General features: G+C 34.8%; 1 protein-coding gene across 4 annotated transcripts in view; it reads left to right on the top strand.

The window, feature by feature from the left end:
• Window positions 1–22410, top strand: part of GramD1B (GRAM domain containing 1B) — a 99059-nt gene that overhangs the window by 20252 nt on the left and 56397 nt on the right. For 3 of the 4 annotated variants that reach the window (XR_011951196.1, XM_072534537.1, XM_072534536.1), the window contains exon 3: window positions 16366–16603. Coding sequence is in view for 3 of the 4 variants with exons in the window: in XM_072534537.1 (XP_072390638.1) it covers window positions 16366–16603 (238 nt within the window). In the remaining variant the exon portion in view is untranslated. Of the gene's footprint in view, window positions 1–253; window positions 381–16365; window positions 16604–22410 lie in introns of those variants that run through there. The other variant, XM_072534538.1, reaches the window with a different exon arrangement.

Raw genomic sequence — 22410 nt, 5'->3', positions numbered from 1 at the left:
GTTGAATCTAATGTGTATGCAGTTTTTACTGATTATGAATGTACACAAATTACGTACTACTATAGAAGTGAAAATACATTATTTAATATTTCCTATCTCAATGTGCTTTATTCCGTACAATAATAAATAAAAAACTGTGTATATCACAACGTTACAACTAAATTTAAAATTATAATCAAGTAGTGTACAAATAAATCGCTTAGTTTCGTCTCTTCTTATCTCCTTTTATCTTATCACGAAAGGGTCTTAATTGTATCACCTGTTTATACTGTTTTTCAATAAATACAAGACTTTAGTTGTGTCCAAAATCGTTCAACCACTATCATACTACACGATAAATGTAGGAGATGATGATGCGTGGAAGAACTTGGAGATCGATGGCAAGTATTTTGTAAACACTTATTACGTATGAACGACGCTTCGTTATTAAACATTTTAAAAGCCGGCGTTTTGTAGTTGCCTGATATTTTATTTGAGTAAAAGTCAAGTTTTAAGTAATTTTTCAATCTAATTTTTACATACCTATACATTTTGATATTTATTTAAAAAATGTATACTATAGAGAATTTGTAGAATATATAACGATGATTCAAACGGGATGAACTGAGTTTCTATTTGATCATTTTTAGTAGTCCTTGGAAGGACAATTTTTGAAGAACAGAAGACAGAAGGACAAAATTTGAAAATCACAGTATTTTAGTATTCAATATACTCTTCTCTTAATTGATTGCTTGCATTTATTACAACATACCTGCAACCCCTCTAAACCTTTCAAAATTGGTCATTACAATTGAGTTTTGTGTATAAACAAAGAGGACAATACATTAATAATAGTAAATAACAATAGATGGAGTGCTACTGTAGGATCTGACCGGGTATTCCTAGACTAGATGTTTAACCGTTTATCTTGCAGCACCGCAGTCGCAATTTGGAGGGGTATTTTTTCCCACCTGAAAAATGATTCGAAGCACCTGCCACAGTGTATTCTTATTCTGTTCATTGTGGCCCAGATTCGTCTTGGTTAGTCGAAACCCTTTGGTTTTGACATGATATTCCGTGGAGGAAGGCTGCTATACATGGCATATTCCGGGAGGAAGGCTGTGCATTCTTCTCCCATTGTTCTCGCCAACAACGGCAGGTTATCTTGAAGTTTCTTTTAACTAGAATTCTTGCAGAGTCTAGAGAGTTGTTACTTGATCGAAGTCTATTTATATCTCTGCCGGTGATAGCCACGTGGGAGCAGAGCACAGGACCGGCGTTAATTTTTCTATACTCTCTGACAAGACATGTTCTCGTGGGACGTGTGAGAGGGAGGTTGGCGTGGTCTTGATTGTGCCTGATCTAATACGCAAAGCCTGGTTTAGTTGGGCTTCAATACGTTTGCTGTTGTGTTCTCGATCTAAGTGAGTCGCTGAGGAACCCCATGGGAAACCGCATAACTTTTGCAGTATATTATTTTGTATTCTAAGTATTGCAGTTGTCTTCGTAAGATGTTCTTTAAAGCTTAGCGTTCTATCGAATGTCAACCCTAGGTATTTTGGGTGTTTAATGTGGCTGATGAGTTAGTAGTTAGCCAATCAGTTGTTTTAATGAAATCGCGATACGTCTTGGCGGCATTTGGATGCAATTTCCAGCTGCGGAAATATCTCCTGAGGGTAATCAGGTCATTTGTTAATATTTTATCAGTAGTTTCCAATTCTTTATCGCTTTATCGTAGCAAGAATGAGTAGAGCTGAGTAGAAGTTCAGCATGGATATTATATGCTGGTAGAGATTGGCCTTTTTCGTCAGTGGTAAGAAAACAAAGATCGGGGTTATACTCCCTCTTCCAAGCTGCACATCTAAAAGTGCCTCTATCTATATATTACAGTATTACTTCTTTCATATTGTTCATTTAGCTCACATCTTCGGTAATTGTGTCCTTTATTTTAAGGAAAAGGTATTCGTCTTCTGCTATTCGTTTTCCTCTCAATCTCTTTTTCTGTTTCCAATCTCTGCTGTATAATCCAACTTTGCAGCAACGCGAACAGAATTTTTTTCCATGGGTACTTGAAATTTTTACTGTCCTCACCCGGCATTTTGTATCTAAAGCAAGTTCCTCTGGCATCATATTTTCTTGGGGTTGTATGTTCTCGACATCTTCGATTTTGATTTTCTTGTGTCATTTTGTCTTCTATGGCTTCGTATTCCTGTGCTAAATCGTACAATTCCGCTAAATCTTTTAAAGTCTCACCAGCGAATATAAAGGTTATAATATCCCGGTAGCATATTCCTATATATTCGTTTCGGTTCTTCATTTCCATACAATGATCTTTCTCGTCCAACTAATGTTTGAATATTCGTGATATATGTATTCGCTGGTTCGTTCTGCCTTTGCTCCTCCAGTTGCAGCAAATGTCCTCTGAGATAGAAAGCGTTCTTAAAATCGTCGCTGAAGTCTGTCTACGATTTCCAAGTTTTGTTATTTTTTCGGTACCATAATGGTCTTGTAACAATTCTGGTAATGCTTTTAGCAGATCTTGTTTATCGATATCGCAGGCCAGGGTTAATTCGTCTAGCCTTTCCATAAAGCCTACGCTCCCGAATGTTTTTATCAAAGTGTGTACTCCACTTCTGTTTTTGGTATAATAACTCTGACTGTGGCATGTGTCTCTATATCGTTAGGTCTGGTAATTGTCTTCTAAGGACTGAAATTTCCTGGGTTAGTATGTCGCATTCAAATCTTTGAAAGGCATAACTTTTGGGATCGTTCCTGTAAGTTCTACGCGGTCTTTGAAAATGTCTCTTAGCCTTGATCTCAATTCTTCGACGTTTCCTTTGGAATCTAAGCCGACCCTTTCGGCTTCGTGCTGTAATTCTTCTTTGGGCAATCAATATATTCACGACTTACCTATCGTAACAACAGTTACTTAGTCTGTGTCTGAATGAAGCGGCATTTTACTTTTGCTTGGGCACCAATTTGCGACGGGTTTGGACTATTAGACATCAGACTCAGTAAAACGCAAGTTTAGTTAAAAAAATATATTCAAATAAATGACACACCAAATAAAATTTACTTCTATAAAATACGTAAAATAAAAATACGAATTCTCGTAAAAGAAACCAATGGGCTGCCGCCCGACGTTGATGCCGGTGAACGGAAAATAAATGTTCGCGGCGCTCGTCTGGGTAGGACGAAAGACGATCTTCAGTCAATTCCCAAACGTGGCGATCAAGACTCGGCACAGGCAAGGTGTGGGACGGAAGCGGTCAATCAATACTCGATCACAGCTGGAAAGAGGCTCTGATCAGTACTCAGACAGCGAGATAGAAGTTCTTGCCAGATCAGTACTCCGGATCGTACTTATTTGTTATCATCGTTCTTCACAGCATTTTATACTTTTGCCGGTGTCCATCTCCATTGGGCATTGATGGTAGTAATAGGTTGTTGGTGCACACAGAAAGAGGAATAGCTGCTGGTAAGCAATGAAGGTGTTATTGTTACAAATTTTCACATTTTTTTTTTCACAATTTATACAATTTTGGTCGACATCATTCTTTATAATTTTATTGAGCAAAAGTGGTTAAACGCTTTGTCGTGATATTGACACTTCCAATAAGATATTCTTCGTTGCTATGATTAACAAATAACACAAAAATCCATATTAAATAATATTAAGGGCTGAAATAAACTTACTGTTGCAGACTTATTTATTACAGAATACAAATTTATACAGAATTTTTGAAAACACTAGTGTTTTGACAAAATTCCTTCTTCTTCTTGTGCCACTCCTATCGGAGATTGGAAATCATCAAGGCTATCCTGACCTTGTTTACAGCTGACCTAAAGAGTTCATTAGTGGTACAGCCAACCACTCTCTCATCCATGACATTCTTCTACGGCCTGGATTCGGTTTTTCCTCTATTTTTCCTTGCATTATATTTTGAAGTAATGCGTATTTATGTCCTCTCATCAGGTGACCCAAATATTCGAGTTTTCTTCGTTTGATCGTTGACAAAATTTCTGGGTCTTTTCCTATCCTTCGCATTACTTCAAAATTTGTAACTCTTTCAACCCAACTTATCTTCAGCATTCGACGGTAGCACCACATCTCGAAACTTTCAATATTTTTATATTGTTCTGCTTGAGAGTACAGGCCTCTACACCGTGTAATAGCGTGTTAAATACGTAGCCCATTAGCATTCTTAAACGGAGAGGGATGCTTATATCTCTGTTGCAGAAGAATTTCCTCATCTTTATGAAAATGGCCCTGGCAATTTCTTTTTATTTCATTGTTTTGGTCTCCAGTTTCGTTTATTGAAGTACCCAAGTATTTGTAACTTAACAGCACAAAATTTGTAACTTTTGTTGTAAATAAAATTCCTTAGCAGCTTTTAAAAAGAAGTTCTTTAATTGTTCTGCATTATAAATAGTATTTTTTAAAATGGTATTTAATAATATTAAATAAAATCATACAATTTCATATCTTTTAAATAATTTATCACTCTTGGAATATTTTAAATCAGCACGGTTTTGAGGTCAGATATTATCCCATGTGTTCTTCATTCTTCCCTGAAAAATAGACAGTCAAGCTGGCTGTGTTTTATCATCAGTGGAATGGAGGAATTGGTGCATATTGGTAGTTTTTGGTAGTTTTTTAATTACAAATGTGTATGTTGGAGGTGGGCAGGACACATCGTTAGGGTGAAAGAAAATAGATGGACCAAAAAAATCTTGGAGTGGAGACCGAGAGCGGATAGACGAAATCCGGGAAGACCACCCACGAGATGGACTGACAAGGACTGAACTTTTGAACATATAGGCAACATTTGAAAAATGATCAGTAAGATATTTGATGGGACAAAAACAATAATACCTTCGTAATACGTTTTACCTGAACAAACAAACAATTTTTATTGTAAAAAAGAATTATTAAGTTTTGAATATTGATAAGTTTAACAAAATGGATTTTTAAAATAGCAATTAATTGTCAAGCGTATTTTCCAAAATATTAAATACCAATACAATATCAAAATATTAAAGAGTGAGGATAATTATATGCTAATGAACGGTCCCAATTACATGTACCTAGAACTTCTACCTAATTTAATTCATTTCTTGGAAACCTTTTAGTGATATAATAAAGTCATGTAAACATAAATATTTCTGTCTTTGGGAAAGGCCTAATTTCATTTACCTACCCGATTTAAGACTGGGTAGGACGAAAGACGATCTTTAAATATATATTAGCGATATAATAAAGACTACCGTCAATATTGCTGTCCTTCTAAAATATATGCATATCTAAATTTGTAAATGAAAACTTTAAAGATATAAAATTAACTCTATATACATACTCTTTAAACATTCATATACCTAATGTGAATGTTTCAAAGAAGAACAACAAAATAGTGGCACAGGACCGACAAACATGGAAGGCAATAGTAAACGCGGCAAATACTCACGAAGAGTTGTAACGCCATTGATAATGATGATGATGACGTAAATAATAATTCAAAATTATTGGTATGTCGCAGGAATAATTCTTCAAATTTTAAACAGACAACATAAAGAAACAAAAAAAGTACATTGAGAAGTAACTCAAAGCGATAGTAGAAAATTTAAAAAAAAATAAATAGAGCTTTCTACGAAAACAAGAGCCTATGAACTCTTTCTCCACATATGAAAAATGATGACGATCTATTACTAAATGAACTAGCTAGGGAAATAATGATAATTTGGTAAAATTATTTTACAGTAAATGTAATTTTTTTTTTACTGAAGACACAAAAGTGTACTTACATTAAAATCTGGTCAGTAAGACCAATTATCAATTTGTTTCTAACTTAAATTACTAATGAAATCTTAAAATTAGGTGTCTACTCACTAGTATCTTTCCTATTATTTCTAATAACTAGCATTAAATTTAGCATGCATACTCGCACAACACTTTACTCTGCTTTTCACTCACTAATTATACCAGTTCAAAAGGCTTTGTTCTTTTGAGCCTTCTCTCTAGGTTCGTATTGTCGAGGAGCTGGATAGCCTCGACGTTTACATGATGATGGAGTCGTTGTTCATGGCTCCCTGCAAATTTCTTGATTATCTGATTGACGTCTTCCATCTTGAGGCCCCGGTGAAGGTCGTTGTTCCTAACGTACCAATGCGCATCTACGATGTTCCTCAGCACTTTATTCTGGAATATCTGGATTACTTTGATGTTACTAGGCTTGGCACAGCCCCAGAGTTGGCAGCCATAGGTACATACTGGTCTCAGTATTTGTTTATAGATTAGGAGTTTATTATTTATGGATAGAGAGGAATGTCTTCCCATTAACCAATACATTTTCTTGTAGCGTATGCCTAGTTCTTCTCTTTTCTTCTTCACGTGAGCTTTCCAGCGAAGTTTCGCATCAAGAGTGATCCCCAAGTACTTTGCTGATGTTGCAATAGGCACTTCCTTGAGATCAGTGTATGCATCTTCTTGTTTAACTCTAAAATGTCTGTTCCCTAGATATGATTGTAATATATTTGAATATTGTTTAGGCATGAATGATTTAAGTTTATGTATCAAACCCTTATGCCAGACTTTATCAAACGCCTGTGCCACATCTAGGAAGGTTGCAGAACAGACTTTTCTTTTCTCTAATGATCTTTCAATTATATCGAAGTAAACGTAATAATAGCTAAAAATAACGACTGTAACGAAAGTGCAGAGAATACGATATTTAGGACACATCGAAGGAATGAAAAAAGAAATATGTCGAAAATGGTATTCTCGACACGCCCAATACAAAAGAGAAGCGAAGGTAGGCAAAATGGGGTAAAAGAGCAGAGTATAAAAGATTGACAAATAAGTAACATTGAGAACTAAAAGTAAAAAGTGTTGGAACATTGAATTTGAATATCAAAAATTAATACTAAATGCATTAAAACTCCTTACCTGTTGCTTCAGCAGTCTTATTTTTTACCATTAGCAGAGTGTCCATTTCACCTTTCATATTTTCAAAATAATTATACACATTAAATATTATTTGACGACCCTGCTCTTTAATAATGCTACGTTTTTTTTCCGTCCATTTTCAGCAAGATTGTTTGAAAATAAAATTATCTAATATTTAACACACACAACTTGTTCTCAACTGCACTGCTGAGTATTGAAATAATTTACTGCTAAGGCGTGGCTTAGGTAGAAATTTCAAATTTTGACCTCAGCCCAGTGCGATAATATGCAAATTAGATGCCTTCCGAAATGACGGAACCTTTATATACATTTATATTGGTCTACTTTCTCATCTCCCTAGATTCCAGTGTGCGAAGGCACCCAAATGAAGACTCTGTAGTTTTTTATTGTTTGTAGAATGGTATTTTTTATGTATATTTGCTTTAATCCCAGTAAGGCATATCCACTACGGTGGTCGTTTTTTTGCGTTGGGCCCTTTTATTGTCCAGCAAACTAGATATTGTCTAAATTGAAAAGCAGTCACCTTGTCTCTAGAATGAGCATCAACTCCATTTTGCAAAAACGCTATCTGTCAAGTAAGTAGACGTATAATTTTGGAATTTGGTAATTTACTGTCTAAATTAATTTAACAGGAGCACAGTTCTCTTAATTTTTTAAATTTTCTACATTTACTTGACGAGACGTGAAACACAAAAAGGCACATCAGGTGAAATTGAACGCCAAAGACATGCTCGCTGTTTTTGTATCGACTGGAGGAAGCTTGTCCTAAGAATTCATTCCACCGGAAGAGACCAGATCTATGGCGAAGGGTGGCGAGACAGGGTGCAGCACCATGACAACGCATCAGGCATCCCGACATTCCCGTCATCCCTCAGCCCATTTCCATAACAAAAATAGCCAATGCGGACTTATTTGTTTCCCAAACTTCGGAAGGGGTTTCACTCGATTGAAAACTATAAGAAAAATCATTTTTCTTAGCTAACAGTATTCTGTAAGAACAGTTTTTAGGATCCTTCCAGCAATAAAAATGACGGTGGGACAACGGTATACATTTCCAACGGGAGTACTTTGAAGTCATATCTACTTTTGGTGCCATCCGCTATGTGGCGTGTAATCATGTTTATGATGGTTATCGAATGCACGGGGAACTCTCTTCCGCTCTTCTGATATTACATATGTATGTGCTACTTTCTTATGTCCCTGAAACATGAATTTTGCTTGCGATTAGATTCCCTTTGACCTTAAATTCTGATGTTTACTATGTTAAATTATTGAAAATATTTTTGAATGGAGTTTTTCAAGTAGTAGTCCTGAAACTTTTTGATTACACCTCGTATAACCTATCTAAAATCGTTACTTTCATGTTTTACAATTCTTATCTAAGACTATTACAAGTGCATATCAATCATTTCAGAAATTCATTTCATCAAATCAAGAGCGCGGTTTTTTCGCGATAACTATATATTGATGCGGATAATAATTAATGGTAAATAAAAAAACTTTATGATACTGTCAATAAATTCACAAATGCCAAACATTACATAAACACTTTACGTTCTGAAAAACGAGAAATAATTACTTTAATATTTTATACATAAATGGTATGATCTTAAAGTGATGGGCGTGTGAATGATTTTCCTTTCTCGTTAACGCCCCCTCACAGTTAATTTCATTCATATCCGACCAAGCATGTGAGTCTCGCTCACGAACACGAGATTGATGCGAGAGTCACGAACCACGTGATACAAAATGCATTAAGTTTAACCCAAAGGCTATAGCTGAATAGGATGGTTAAAACTGTACTCGGCTGAATTTTTATTGGGGTTGACCACTTGAAAGTACATATTTAGAAACCCCTTTAGTCAAATTTGCAGTTCCCCTGGCGGTCGCTGGGGTACACTATCGGAAAAAATGTGTTTTTTTCGAAAAAAAAGTCAGACATCCTAGTCAGGTGGTTCCAGGATTTGATTTGAATCTGTAAGAATTTGAGTTTGTACCACATGGGCGACATTAAATAGGATCCGTACCGGATGGGGTAAATGTGCTGACTTCCTAGCGAAGTGGGATACAATTCAGTCTCCAGATTGTGACTGGCCACTAAAGACAAACACATTAGTTTTTGAATGCTCTCTCCAAGAAGGGCAATCCACAAAACAAGAAGATATAGCAATGAAGTGGGTCTCTTGAATCAACACCTGAAGCAGTTACGGAATATGTAGTCTCGAAATTAGCGTTTAACCCTTAACTGGTCCGGCGGCATCTGTCAGACGATTCAATGTTTTTAAATCTTTCTTATTGGCTATTGGCACCGCCCACAGACAAGTCGTTCTATCTAATCCTTTAGCTATTGGAGCTTGACCAGTGGGTGTATTTAAGACAAGTTTCTCTCAGTTCCTAAAAAGTTGTGGCAACAGTTAAGTAGTTACTCAGACGACATCAGACTGTTTGAATTACTTTTTTGTGTGTCGCGCTTATGAGAATTATGAGAAAACTCTTTTGAAGTGGTACAATGAGGAATGTGATAGTGACAGTGATGTAGACGATATGTCGGAAGACCATAACATTGAATGTGGAAGACCATAACACGATACATGTTCGGACTTTTCTGGATTTGACGAGCTTGCAGATTTTCATGAATTAGCAGTTAGTGATAGTAACAAAAACTATGTTTATGGTAAAAATCGACACAAGTGATGTCCTTCAGGAGTTATCCCTTCATCTAAATCACGTAAACACAATATTGTAATAAAAGTACCCATTCTAAAAACAAAGGTAAAAATGCTGGGCGAGGCTGTGATACCCTTGTCTGTTTGGAATATGTTGTTTAGTAATAACATTCTAGAACATATTGAGCAGAATACAAACACAAAATTACGAGCAATGCGTGAGAAATATTCTGCTAATTCTATCCATCATCTTAGAGAAATGGATGTTATTGAGTTAAGAGCATTTTTGGGACTTCTTGTTTACACTGCCATTTTCAATTCCAGTCACGAAAATATAGACCGTTTATTTGCAACAGATGGAACCGGAAGAGAAATCTTCAAAGCAGCCATGAGCAAAAAAAATTGCTGTTCTTTTACGATGACTTTTACGTATCCGATTCGACAATCCTGAAGGCAGGGTGGAACGCGACAAAGATGATCCAACTGCAGCTATTTCATTTATATTCAATACTTTCATAGAAAATTGTCAAAGTGTATATGGACTTGGTCAATCTGCCACAATTGATGAAATGCTTGTAAGTTTTCGAGTAAATGCTGGTTTAAAATGTACATGCCTAACAAACCGGCTAAATATGGACTCAAAATATAGTGTCTTACGGATGCACGTAATGGTTATTTGTATAATGCTTATATCTACAGCGGAAAAGACTCAGATGGATTTGGTCTCAATGACGAGTGCAAAAAATTTCTAAAGCCTACACAAGCTGTGTTACGCTTAGCTGAACCGCTTTTTGGTAGCAACCGAAATATCACAGCTTATAATTGGTATTCTTCTATTCAATTGGTGGATATTTTGCGAAAGAAAAATTTGACTTATGTGGGCACATTGAAAAAAAAATAAGTCTGAAATACCTCCATCTTTTCTGCCCAACAGAAACAGACCTGCATGGTCAACAATTTATGCATTTTAGGAAGAATGTACCTTAATTTCTCATGTAGGAAATATGCGAAAGGTTACAGTACTTATATCTTCAATGCATAATAGACGTTATAGTGATCCATCTACTAACAAACGAGAAATTATTTGTTATAATGAGAATAAGGGAGGTTCAGATTCCTTAGATGAGAAATGCTCCAAAAGCACCTCAAGCCGTCGAACCCGAAGATGGCCCTTAACAGTTTTTTTCCATGTATTGGACATTTCTATAACAGATTCAAACATTCCACATCAGTGCTACAAAAACAATCCAGTAATAAAAGAAAAAAGTGTTTTTGCTTTGGAGTTGGCTATGCAGTTAGTGCAAGATGACATGAAAAGACGAGTGACAATGACCAACATTCCACGTCAATTACGTATTACAATTAGCCAGATACTTGGAGTTCAAGAAGAACAAGAAGGACAATCAGACGGATGTTCTTATTATAGAAAAACGTAAGATTTGCAGTTTATATCCTAGTAGAAAGCGCAGGATGACAAAATACCTGTGCTTGCGTTGCAAAAAGCCTGTTTGTTTGGGATGTACAAAACCACTATGTAAAAATTGCATATAAAAATGGTAAAGTTTGACTGATGCTGTAAACAGACATTTTTGATCGATTTTTATTTTACCTAGTTTTTTGTTTGGTGTGTAGTTTGAACATTTATCCTACCAATATATTTTTTTCATGTTGTTTTTTATTTACTTTACAAAACTATGTACTTTTTCACAAATATTTGTAAGGATTTCAGTTTTATTTAATATCTTTTTCTTAACCCAAATCTAGTATGTTCATTTTTATATAACTATATCGGGGTATGTTTGTAACATGTATTTTCAATAAAAAAAAAAAAAATATTTTTGTGTGTTTTTTGCTTTCTTGGAAACAGTAGTCTCGCAGACTACGCCGGACCAGTTACGTTACTGCTACAGTATCACACCAGTTAGGGGTTAATAAATATATTTTAATATTATTATAATATTATGTACTTTCATATAAAAAAAGTGAAGGTTAAAGGTTAACAATGCATAAGCGACGTTATGAGTGATTGACTGATTTCCAGTGACTTATTATTTATTTTATGTTTTCTATTCTGAATAGCAATTTAGTACTAATTTACAATTTAAAATATTGAACCACAATTGAATTTGAAACTGTAGTCTGGTTTGATAGTATATACGCAATTTTAAGTAAACAAAAGTTGTATAAATTACAAACACTATCAGTTGGACAAACATAAATTTTAATTTGAACTGCAGACTAAAATTAAATTTTTTAGTTTATCAGTAGGTATGCGACAAATGTCTATATTTACATTAATTTAATTAGTTGTTGATGGGGAATATTTCTGTAATTACACGATTAATACGAGGTTGGTGTCATAAATTTTCGATATTGAATTTCAGTTGAATAATCCTTTCATATCGGTAGGATTATACAAATTCAATTGCGTCATAATTGCACATTTGTGATGATTACACTGTATGCGTGACATCTCACAACATATTCTGCCCTCATACGCTAAAAAGCCCTATCTCCTATATAGTAAATTTACTAATGTTTGTATTTTGAGAACGATTTCCGAAGTGGAAATTGAAACGTCAATAAACGTATTTTAACCTTTAATTGTGGCTTATTCCCATTTAAATAGTAATTAATTTAAAATGCCACAAGAAAATAGCTTCAGAACAATAAAGGCCGATATCGAGCACAGTTTTATTAATTAAATCTTGCCCATGTACTTTCGCTCCTCCTAAAGCATCTTCGCAGAATGTCATAAACATAAAATTGTACATAACATTACACTAAACAAGGACAAACAGTTTAAAATTATTTAAAAAATAGTCGAAGCTACATTCTGGTCGGCAACAGGAGAGAGAATGAATTGATTCTGAATGAATGAATAGACCCATTCAAAAAACGCATTATCATATGCCAGAGATGCTTTATTTTTGTTATAAATAAATAAATTTATTTATACTCCAGTCGTAAGAGATGAAAATGCCACTGAATCTCTAAAAATCATGCGAAAAAGCTGAATTTTTCTGAGAATGTTAATTTTGGGACCCCAAAAAATGTGCAAAAAAGTTTACTATTCCTACCCCCGGCTTCCCCCTAAAACCACCTTTGCTCCTAGGGAAAAAACGGAAAAAATCGATTTACCAAGAATCTGTGTGTCGTAGAAAAAAATATTTCAAATAAAAAATGTAGCTGAGACAATTTTGAACAACAATGTTAATTAGCACTCGTGTTAGGGAGAAGCCGAACATTCTCAGCAAAGTTCAGCTCGTTCGTGTGATTTTTAGAGGTTCAGTGGCATTTTCGTCAATGGCAATGATGACTCTGATGAACTCCGACTGAGTGCTATAATTTGTTGAAAGATACCTATGGTGAGAATTCTCTATCTCGTGCGCGTGTTTTCGAATGGTATAAACGGTTTTCTGAAGGCCGAGAGAGCGCCGAAGATGACCAACGTCCAGGTCGACCTGTCTCTGTTTCAACTCCGCAAGCAGTGACCAAAATAAATGAAATTGTGCGCGGAGATCGTCGTATGAGCATTCGGATGATTGCTGAGACTGTAAACGCCGATAAAGAAACTGTCAGAAAAATTTTACATGACGAATTGAACATGAAGAAAGTCTGTGCGAAGTTGGTCCCAAAAAATTTGACCCCTGACCAAAAGCTCGTCCGTCAACAGATCTGGTCAGATTTTCTTGAGAGGATACATGAAGAGCCTGAATTAATGGAAAACATCATCACTTGCGATGAAACCTGGATATTCAAATACGATGTTGAAACTAAGCGACAATCAGTGCACTGGAAAACTCCTGCATCGCCAAGAATGAAAAAAGCAAGGATGTCGAAATCAAAATTTACAGCCATGCTAATCGAAATTAACGAATGGGTTCCAGAGGGTCAAACTGTAAACCAAACTTACTATTTGAAAGTTTTGGCAACGCTGCAAGAGCGAGTTCGTAAGAAACGGCGGGAGTTGTGGAAAAACAAGCCGTGGATCTTGCACCAGGACAACGCACCTGCCCATAACGCGCTGTCTGTAAAGCGTTATTTAGCCGCTAGAGGCATTCCAGTGCTCGAACACCCGCCGTACTCGCCTGATTTAGCACCCTGTGACTTTTTCCTGTTTCCGAAGATCAAGTCTTCCTTAAAAGGAATCCGGTTCTAGTCGATGGAAGAGGTGAAGCTAAAAACGGCAGAGCTCCTAAAAGCTCTAACAAAAGAAGACTTCCAGCATTGCTTTGACCAATGGAACGGTGTGTGGCAAGGGAAGGGGAATATATTGAAGGAGAGCATTCGATTGTAGAATAATTTTTAAAATAAAACTCTTTTTCATAAGCAGTCTCGTTATTTAATAGCCACACCTCGTATATGCTATAAATATAAAACTTTTTATCGAGAAAGAACTCCGAAAGAAAAAGGTAATGGTTTAAAGATTATCATTCTACTTCTTCGCAAATGCCGGTCAACTTTGACCGGTTGTATGTCAGGAACCACTGCTCGTAATTTAGGTTTTTTCTTTTAAAATAAGCGTCTTGCCAAGTCGTTTCCAACGCCGTTTTCTGAATTTAATTTGAGCTGATAATTACCGAGATATTCTGCTTGTTTAGCCAAAGCCAAAAAATTGTTTATAATTTTAAAACATTCTTGAGGCTGCCCATATAATCCGATTTTTAATTCCATAAAGGACGTTAGATAGGTAAAGTGCTTTTTTATGAGTAAACAAATTGGCAAACTTCTATATTGTCTAGTTTTTGTTGAGCAATAATTAAAAAAATTTCAATTAAAAAAAAATTAGCTTGTAAAATTATTATGCGAAATCTATTAAATCGATTTTAATGAAAGGCTATAGCGGGATAAGATGGTCAAAAGTGCCCCCGCACGGATTAGCAGCGTGATCTGTGCTTTCGATAAAGGGTATAAAAACATGACTTCACACAAATTTTTAGCTTCCCAGAGGCGACAGAACGTCGTAAATCTAAAAAAGAAGCTTTTTTCGAATTTATTTTTTTCTAGACGCAATTTTACTTTAAAAAATCTGAAAAAATTCATGAAGATATATCTTTCGAATGGAAAATAGCCTGATTTTTTTCAAATTTTTATATTGAAAATTAAGCCAAGCAAAAATCATTGAAATTTTCAATAATTTCTTAGGTTATGTAAATAATTTTTGGCTAACTTTTAAATAGTAATTTTTTATGTATTTTTTTTCGTTCTTTTGAATAGCCAAAGCAGAATGTTCAATTTCTGAGCGGAAAGCATCGAAAAATCAAAAAATTCGCAGTTTGGGAATTTGTAAGCTAAAAATGATTATTTTAACAATTGTGATTCATTGCCCGTAAGAAAATAGGTGGTAAAGCATACATCTAACTCTCTGATTTTGAGGTAAGGTAAAAAAAAGTGCGAAAAGGATAAAAAAAACGTGGTATTTTCGACTTCTATCTTTATGAACGAGTTAAATGGGGACTTTTACAATACAATTTGATAATGTGAAGAAAAAATGTTGTAAAATGTTCAATACCAACTGAGTTTTGAGGTTATGTGCAAATAAATGAGTAAAAAAACGGATTTTTTGATTTTTTGATGCTTTCCGCTCAGAAATGGAAAATTCTGCCTTGGCCATTTAAAAGAACGAAAAAAAAATACATAAAAAATTACTATTTAAAAGTTAGCCAAAAATTATTAACATATACTAAGAAATTATTGAAAATTTCAATAATTTTTCTTAGGCCCAATTTTCATTATAAAAATTTGAAAAAAATCATTCTATTTTGTAGTCGAAAGATACATTTTCATGAATTTTTTCATATATTTGAAGCAAACTTGCGTCCAGAAAAAAATAAAGTCGAAATAAGCTTCTTTTTTAGATTTAAGAGGTTCTATGGCCCTCTGGGAAGCTAAAAATTTGTATGAAGTCATGTTTTTATATGCTTTATTGAAAGCACAAGTCGCGGTGCTGATCGGTTCGGGGACACTTTTGACCATATTATCCCGCTATAGCCTTTGGTGGACTCTTTTACTTTATTATGAAGATTATGAGACTAATTATGAAGGTCCTAAGAGCAATCTAAGTGGTTTAAAAACATTGAATAAGAGAAAGCTTGTTTCTCCCTCTTTTTTTTTGTATTTATTGCCATTTTGCAGCAAGGGTTATAAATTAAAACATTTTTAACCATTTTCTTAAATTGAATGGTCGCTATATTTATTTTATTACGACTTTGATTTAAAACAAATTTTTTTAAAGTTATAAGCATGGAAAGCAGAATAAAATCGATGTTTTTAGTAATTTTTAAAAATTTTAATTGTTTTATATTGTATTATTGAAGTTATCATACAACATCTTCTGCAAAAATCCGAATGCCACCTCTCACATTTACGTTAAAACGAATCCGCCCTGGTCTATCCAGTAGTAGAGGGAATAAGTATCGTCAGGCTATTTTGCATTCTCTATTGCTTCCTTATAACTAATATATTCTACGCGGAGTGTACATGCGTTTCTGCTATTCCATTCACTCGTAACACGGTCGCCGTTTCATCTAAAAAAACATATATTTGATGCGGTATAGTGTTATGGAAACCCTGTATATTTGTACTAATTTTAAAACTCGAACCTTATACATAGCTACCTCCTATTTTTATAAATAACTTTTTTTGGTATCCCAGATATAACAGATATAACGAACTTTGCCACAAAAGTTGATCACCCTGTATATATGTACATGAAATGTAAAACGAAATACTAAACTTTTATAATATTTTCAGAGCCAAGACAGTTCATCAAGTCAACGGCTAAGTAACGCCAACAGCATCGAGATAACGCCACCACAAGACTGTAAATCAGACCTAACAAATTCAACAAATTCATCCAAAGACAGAAGAGACGGAAGGGGGAAGAAAAAGTCATCTTGGTTTAATTCTCTATATCCTACCTATAAATCAAGATCGGAGGATTTCAAGAAAATTTTTAAAGAAGTACCAGACGATGAAAGGCTCGTTGTAGGTAAGATGAATTTTTCAGGGTTTAAAAAAAGTTTGGTCATGTAGATTGCATCAACTAAAGTCATAAACATAAAATACCTAGACTGCCCGCTTCAATCTAAACCCGTTCCCCCACGAACGGAGAAAAAAGATAAGAGTATTTCTTGCATCTCTTTCTAAGGAGTGGGAGTTATTGATCACGTGATCTTATCTGACACTCAAGTGAGGTAGCAACTTTAATACAACTTACATGTTTGATGTGACAAGTTGAATGGTAGCGACGGAGTATTGTTTCTGCTTTCGGACCTGGATAATCGGGGTTGGATTCTCCCACTGATTTTTCTTTTTTTTATATAAATATAATATTAATCAATATTACGTTTATTGAATATTATTAAATCTCTAAGTAAATCTTCTACTTCTTGGAGATCTTTCTTCTTCTTCTTCAGTGCCTTATCCGGTCCGGATGTTGGCGATCATCAAGGCTATTATGGTTTTGTTGACTGCTCTGCGAAACAGCTCCGCTGAGGTCATCCCAAAGAGATCTTTCGTTCTGTTTAATTCTGAAGCTGCCTCTGGTTAATTTCCTGGGAGGTAGATTGCCAACTATCCCTCTATCTTTTAGGTGGTCTTCCGGGAGGTCTTGAACCGGGCGGGTTGTTTTCTAGGGCAATTTTTGGGAGTCTATTCTCATCCATGCGTCTTACATGATTATACCACATCCTCTTACGCTGCCTTCCCCATTTTACAATATCTTGAATTTTGCACTGCTCTCTGACGTTTGTATTTCTCTCCCTGTCTCTTGTTTTGCACACTATTGTTCTTAGGGTTTTCATTTCGGCAACCCTTAGCATCTGTTTCGTTTTGTTGCTGTCTTCCCCCACGTCTATGCCATATGTTATGATCAGTCGTATGCAAGTTTTGTAGATTCTAATTTTACTATCTGTGCGCATATACGGATTTGACCAGACTATCTCTCCTTAGGTCCTTTACTGGGTCATGTGTGCTTGATATATCTATGCCCAGATATCTGAATTGCATCACCTGTTCTATAGGGTTGTTTCAACCACTAACTTACATCTGAGCGGGTCTTTTGCTATTGTCATACATTTAGTTTTGTTGGTAGAAATGGTCATATTTAGTTGGCGGCTTATTTGAAAGAACTGAAAGAGCTGTCTCTGAAGATCATCTTCTGATTCGGCAATAATTGCTGCATCATCTGAGTAACACACCATACCAATTCTTTTGTTGCCCATTCTGTATCTGAGATTGAGAGATGTTACTTTGTTTATAATTTTACCATGAGTAGGTTAAACAAGAAGGGGCTTATTCTGTGAATTGGTCTCCTGCTCTAACTTTGGTTACATTGTTGTGCACAGTTTGTGTAGTGACAAACATTTCATATATTTCTCGAATGAGTGCAAGATTATCAACTGCCGAATTTTCTTGCCTCTAGTGGCGTCGTCAAATCTTACAGCTTGAATTATTTGGTGAAATCTTTTCTTGGACATAGTAGCTGCAAAATATCTGGAGCTGTGCCATCTAATTTCCAGAGTTCATCAGTATTTAAATGTTGCGCTCTCTTTACCCCAGCAAGAAACAAAAGTCCGATAAATGCTTGCATTTCCTCGAAGTCAGCAGGACAATCCCTAGGGCGAGTATAAAACACTCTCATCATATCCAGTTTTTGATTTGTATATTTTACAATATTATTTATCATAGCATCCGGGAAAAACAATTTCCAGCGTTCTAATATGGTTTTGGCGCCTTTTGCTTTTGCTTTTACCCCAGGTAAGTTCGTAACAATTTTACAAGCTTTGGTCTTACCTTTGGGAGTGTGTTTCTTATGTTTCAACCATGGTGTTTTATCTTTGCCGTAAAATCTTGGATAACCATCATCTTAACCGCTTTCTTCCATGGCATCTTCAGGATCACTGGGTAGATCTTGTGTGGACTGTTCAGAATCTGTATTGTGGATACTGTGTTCAGAACGAACATCACTTAAGTCCTTATCAGAATCTAGTGGTTCCACATCGCTGTCTATCTCTTCCTACCATTTTAGTAACTGGTTTTCCATTTTCGTCCATATTTACCTGCAATAAACCAAAATAGCGCTTATAATAACGGATGTTCAACAATCTATAGGTATTTCACTAAAAATCTTACCTTTTCTGATAATATTATAACGTTTCTTAAGTGATCTCTCTAAAAATCAACACACGCCAACACTCGCGTAGTTATATTTTTTCTAACGCTCCGACGAACGCGATCGCTCGCGTGTTAGATTTCAACTAATAACAACTGCTGTCGGCTATAAGATAATAGGTACTCCCACTATTATTTAACATAGTCTTATACGAGTCTTGGTTTACTTGGAGTCTTTTACGAGTTCTGGTTGCAGAACCCAAAAGAAGCAATATTTCGAAAATTATGGCGAAATATTTAAAAATGTTAGATTTTTTCTAACGGTGCGAGTGATGGAGGGTTAAGTACTTAACTTACAACAATAATTATTGTCTTACAAAAAATTGAACATGTTTGAACCTGTCGAGACTTGAATTATTGTGAAATTTAGTGTCAATATTTGATATAGTACGTTGTATATAAAGGTTATAAGTTGATAAAATTCGTTATAGTATGGGTCGTTATATTAAGGTTATATTCTTTACAAAGTGCGGCAAATAAACGGCCCATTAGAAATATCTCAAGAACTAACGGCAACTGAATCATGAAAATATTTTCATCTAGTTGCTACATCCGGTTATACCGGAAGTTGCTTTATAACTTTGTTTTTTTTTGTTACTAGGACACCGTATATATTTTTTAATTTTACAAATATTTACGTTACTTTGAACATTTTTTGTTAATAATTCCCTATACCTATAGTAAACCGTTTTTGAACTCTAATGGTTTTAATATGAAAATTGCATTTTTCAACCATGTATATAAAGTTCAATATCCTCTAAGGTAATTCGAATAAAAGTTTAAATTCGTTATGAACTTATTAACCAGATACAGCCTTATCGTTTATAGTGTAAAGTTGCCTTTTTCATTATATAGAGTGCTGTCCAGATTGGCATAAAACCGGCAATCGGTTTTAGCCTAATTTCTTTTTTTAAACGGGACCCTGTATGTGATTTATCATTTTAGAAAAATATGTTTTTCACTATCGACTGACGGGAAGGTAATATGTATTACTATTCCCTATACATATCTCTTGCAGTTTTCAAATAAATTAACTTTATACATTTTTTTTCACAAAAAAAAATTTTTTTTATAGACTATGTTGTGTTAATTAACAACTTTCATATTATAAGTTGAACATTGAACAATTAAAAAGATGTTATTAAAGAAAATAGGCACTAGCTTATTTAATCAGATTTCCAGAGATAGTTGCAGATATAGCAACTCTTTTAATCCGATTTTCATTGTAGCTCTTGATATAATTCTTTATCTATTTCGTTAAGAACTTGAAGGACTGTATTTATTATAGCTTCCTGAGTATGACAGGTTCAGAGAACACCTTATTTTTAACAAATCTTCAAATATACAGTGGTGTTAAAAAGTCCTGCATCACCTTACCAAATACATGAAAATAGAAGTTTAAGGCATTTACCTTAAATATTTTTTAACCATTTACTATCTACATCAAACAAGCACTTAAACACAATATTATAAAATGGAAACACAGCAAAAATTTTGATTAATAAAAAAAATGTAGTTTTTAGTAAAACTACATTGACTAAACAACACAAACTAAAATAAAAAATGTCAATTTTTTATTCAATATTACAAAAATTAGGCTATTTACATCAAGACGATATTGTACATCACATTGAAGTAATTTAAACTAATTTTAATATTTAATTGGCCAGCCCTTGTTTTTAATAACTAGTTCACATCTTTTCGGCATGGATTTTATTAATTTTTGCAGTTCCTCCATGGAAATACAGTGATGTCAAGCGTGGATTAGAGATTCGATTAATTTCGTTTTATTTGTGGGTTTGCTTTTGGAAATGATGTTTGATATCCTTTGCCACAAATTCTCGATGGGATTGACGTCCGGGGATTGCGCTGGCTAGTTCATCCTATCAATTTCATTACTCTCCATCTAAGCTTTATCATCCTGAAAAATAAATTTTTCTTCGCCAAACAGGTCTTTTCCACTACGCAGCATCTTATTCTGTAGTACCTCAATGTATTTGGTAAAATTCATCATCCCAGAGACAACGTGCAGGCGACCAACTCCTCGAACGGACATGCAACCCCATATCATAACGGAGGTTGGATGTTTAATTATGGGAAGAACACATTTTGGAGAAAATTCTTCACCAGGAAATCTTCTGACGTAGGCATTTCCAGCATGATTATTAATATTAAAAGTGGATTCATCACTAACCAGTACACTCTGCCACTGTTCTGCTCTCCAGATTCGATGTTCCTTGGCCCATTTCAAACGGTGTAATCTTTGCTTTTCTTAAAGCAGTGGTTTCTTCCGTGCCTCACATCCTCTAAGTCCAAAACTAAGCAGTCCTTTTCTCACAGTGGAAGTGCACACGCGTGTAGATTCAGACCACAGCTTCGTCAATTGGGTGGAATTAAGGCTTCTGTCTGCCAGACTTGTTCTTCTTAACGCAGCGTTATCCCGAACAGAAGTTTTCTTTGGTCGGTCACTACGTGGTCTGTCGTCGATTTTTCCTTGTTCAGCATACTTCTTAATGACTCTAATTACTGTAGATTGATTACAGTTTACAGCGGATGCTATTTCGCGACTAAATTTGTCATTTTTATGGTGAAATATAATTTCAAAACACTTTTCGTCCGATAATTTAGTTTGTTTGGTCTGCGATGACATTTTGACCTTTTTATCAAAAATCGAAGAGCGAATGAATGTGTTATATTAACATCAGTGTTTATATAGTCAAAATATGTGGCAAATTTGTCATTAAGATTCAATTTAATAGTACTTTAACGACTTAATAATCACCTCATAATTTTCTCGGATTGTGGGAAATCCCTTCACTCAGATTATTTTAATCTTTTCTGTAGAATTTTGAGCTCGTAATTAAAAAACCATTAGTAAGTATACCGATAATGCTAATTACAAGCACAAACTTAAAATGAATTAGCGAAAATATACAAAAAACTTGTGTTAAACCTCAAAAACTATAAGGCGCTTAGGTGATGCAGGACTTTTTAACACCACTGTAGTAATCTAACGATGACAACGGGATCTTGGCGACCAGAGAAACACATTTTTATTAGCTATCCGTCTATCGCTAAATATTTCATCAAGTAATGTGCCGACTCCTCGAATATTGTGAGCCGGTGCTCCATCTTCTTGAAAATAAGCCTCGTTAGCCTTATTATTATGTAAAGCGTGCAGTGCTGGTACAATTACTTGTCGTAAAATGTTGCAGTAACCCTCTTCGTTTAAATTTTTTATCATAAATCATGAGAGCGTCTATCTTATTATTTTTCGTAGCACAAAAAACATTGAACGAAAAGAATACTTGAAATTTACTACCTTACGTGAGATGAGAATTTTCGTCACTCCAGAAGTGACTGTTATGGCAGTTAAACATACTATTTTTCAAAAAATCGTAGACTAATTTTTGAAACCAAATTCAAGAATTCCGCTTTAATCTGTGCCTTCTAAAAATTGCAAGTCAAAACAGACGTTGATAAAGATGTTAAGAGAGACATGGGGAATCTAAAAATTGCATTCCACAACATATCTCCTCAACTAAGCAAAATTCTTAGCGAATTGGTTTCTAATACTCGTACAGAGTATATCGAAATAAAAAGGAAAAGACGGTTAAGATTTTA

This window comes from Diabrotica undecimpunctata, chromosome 6 (assembly GCF_040954645.1).
Source record: "Diabrotica undecimpunctata isolate CICGRU chromosome 6, icDiaUnde3, whole genome shotgun sequence".
In the NCBI taxonomy this organism is placed as follows: domain Eukaryota; kingdom Metazoa; phylum Arthropoda; class Insecta; order Coleoptera; family Chrysomelidae; genus Diabrotica; species Diabrotica undecimpunctata.
The sequence above is the reverse complement of the archived record's forward strand: the minus strand, read 5'-3'. Positions and strand labels throughout refer to the sequence as shown.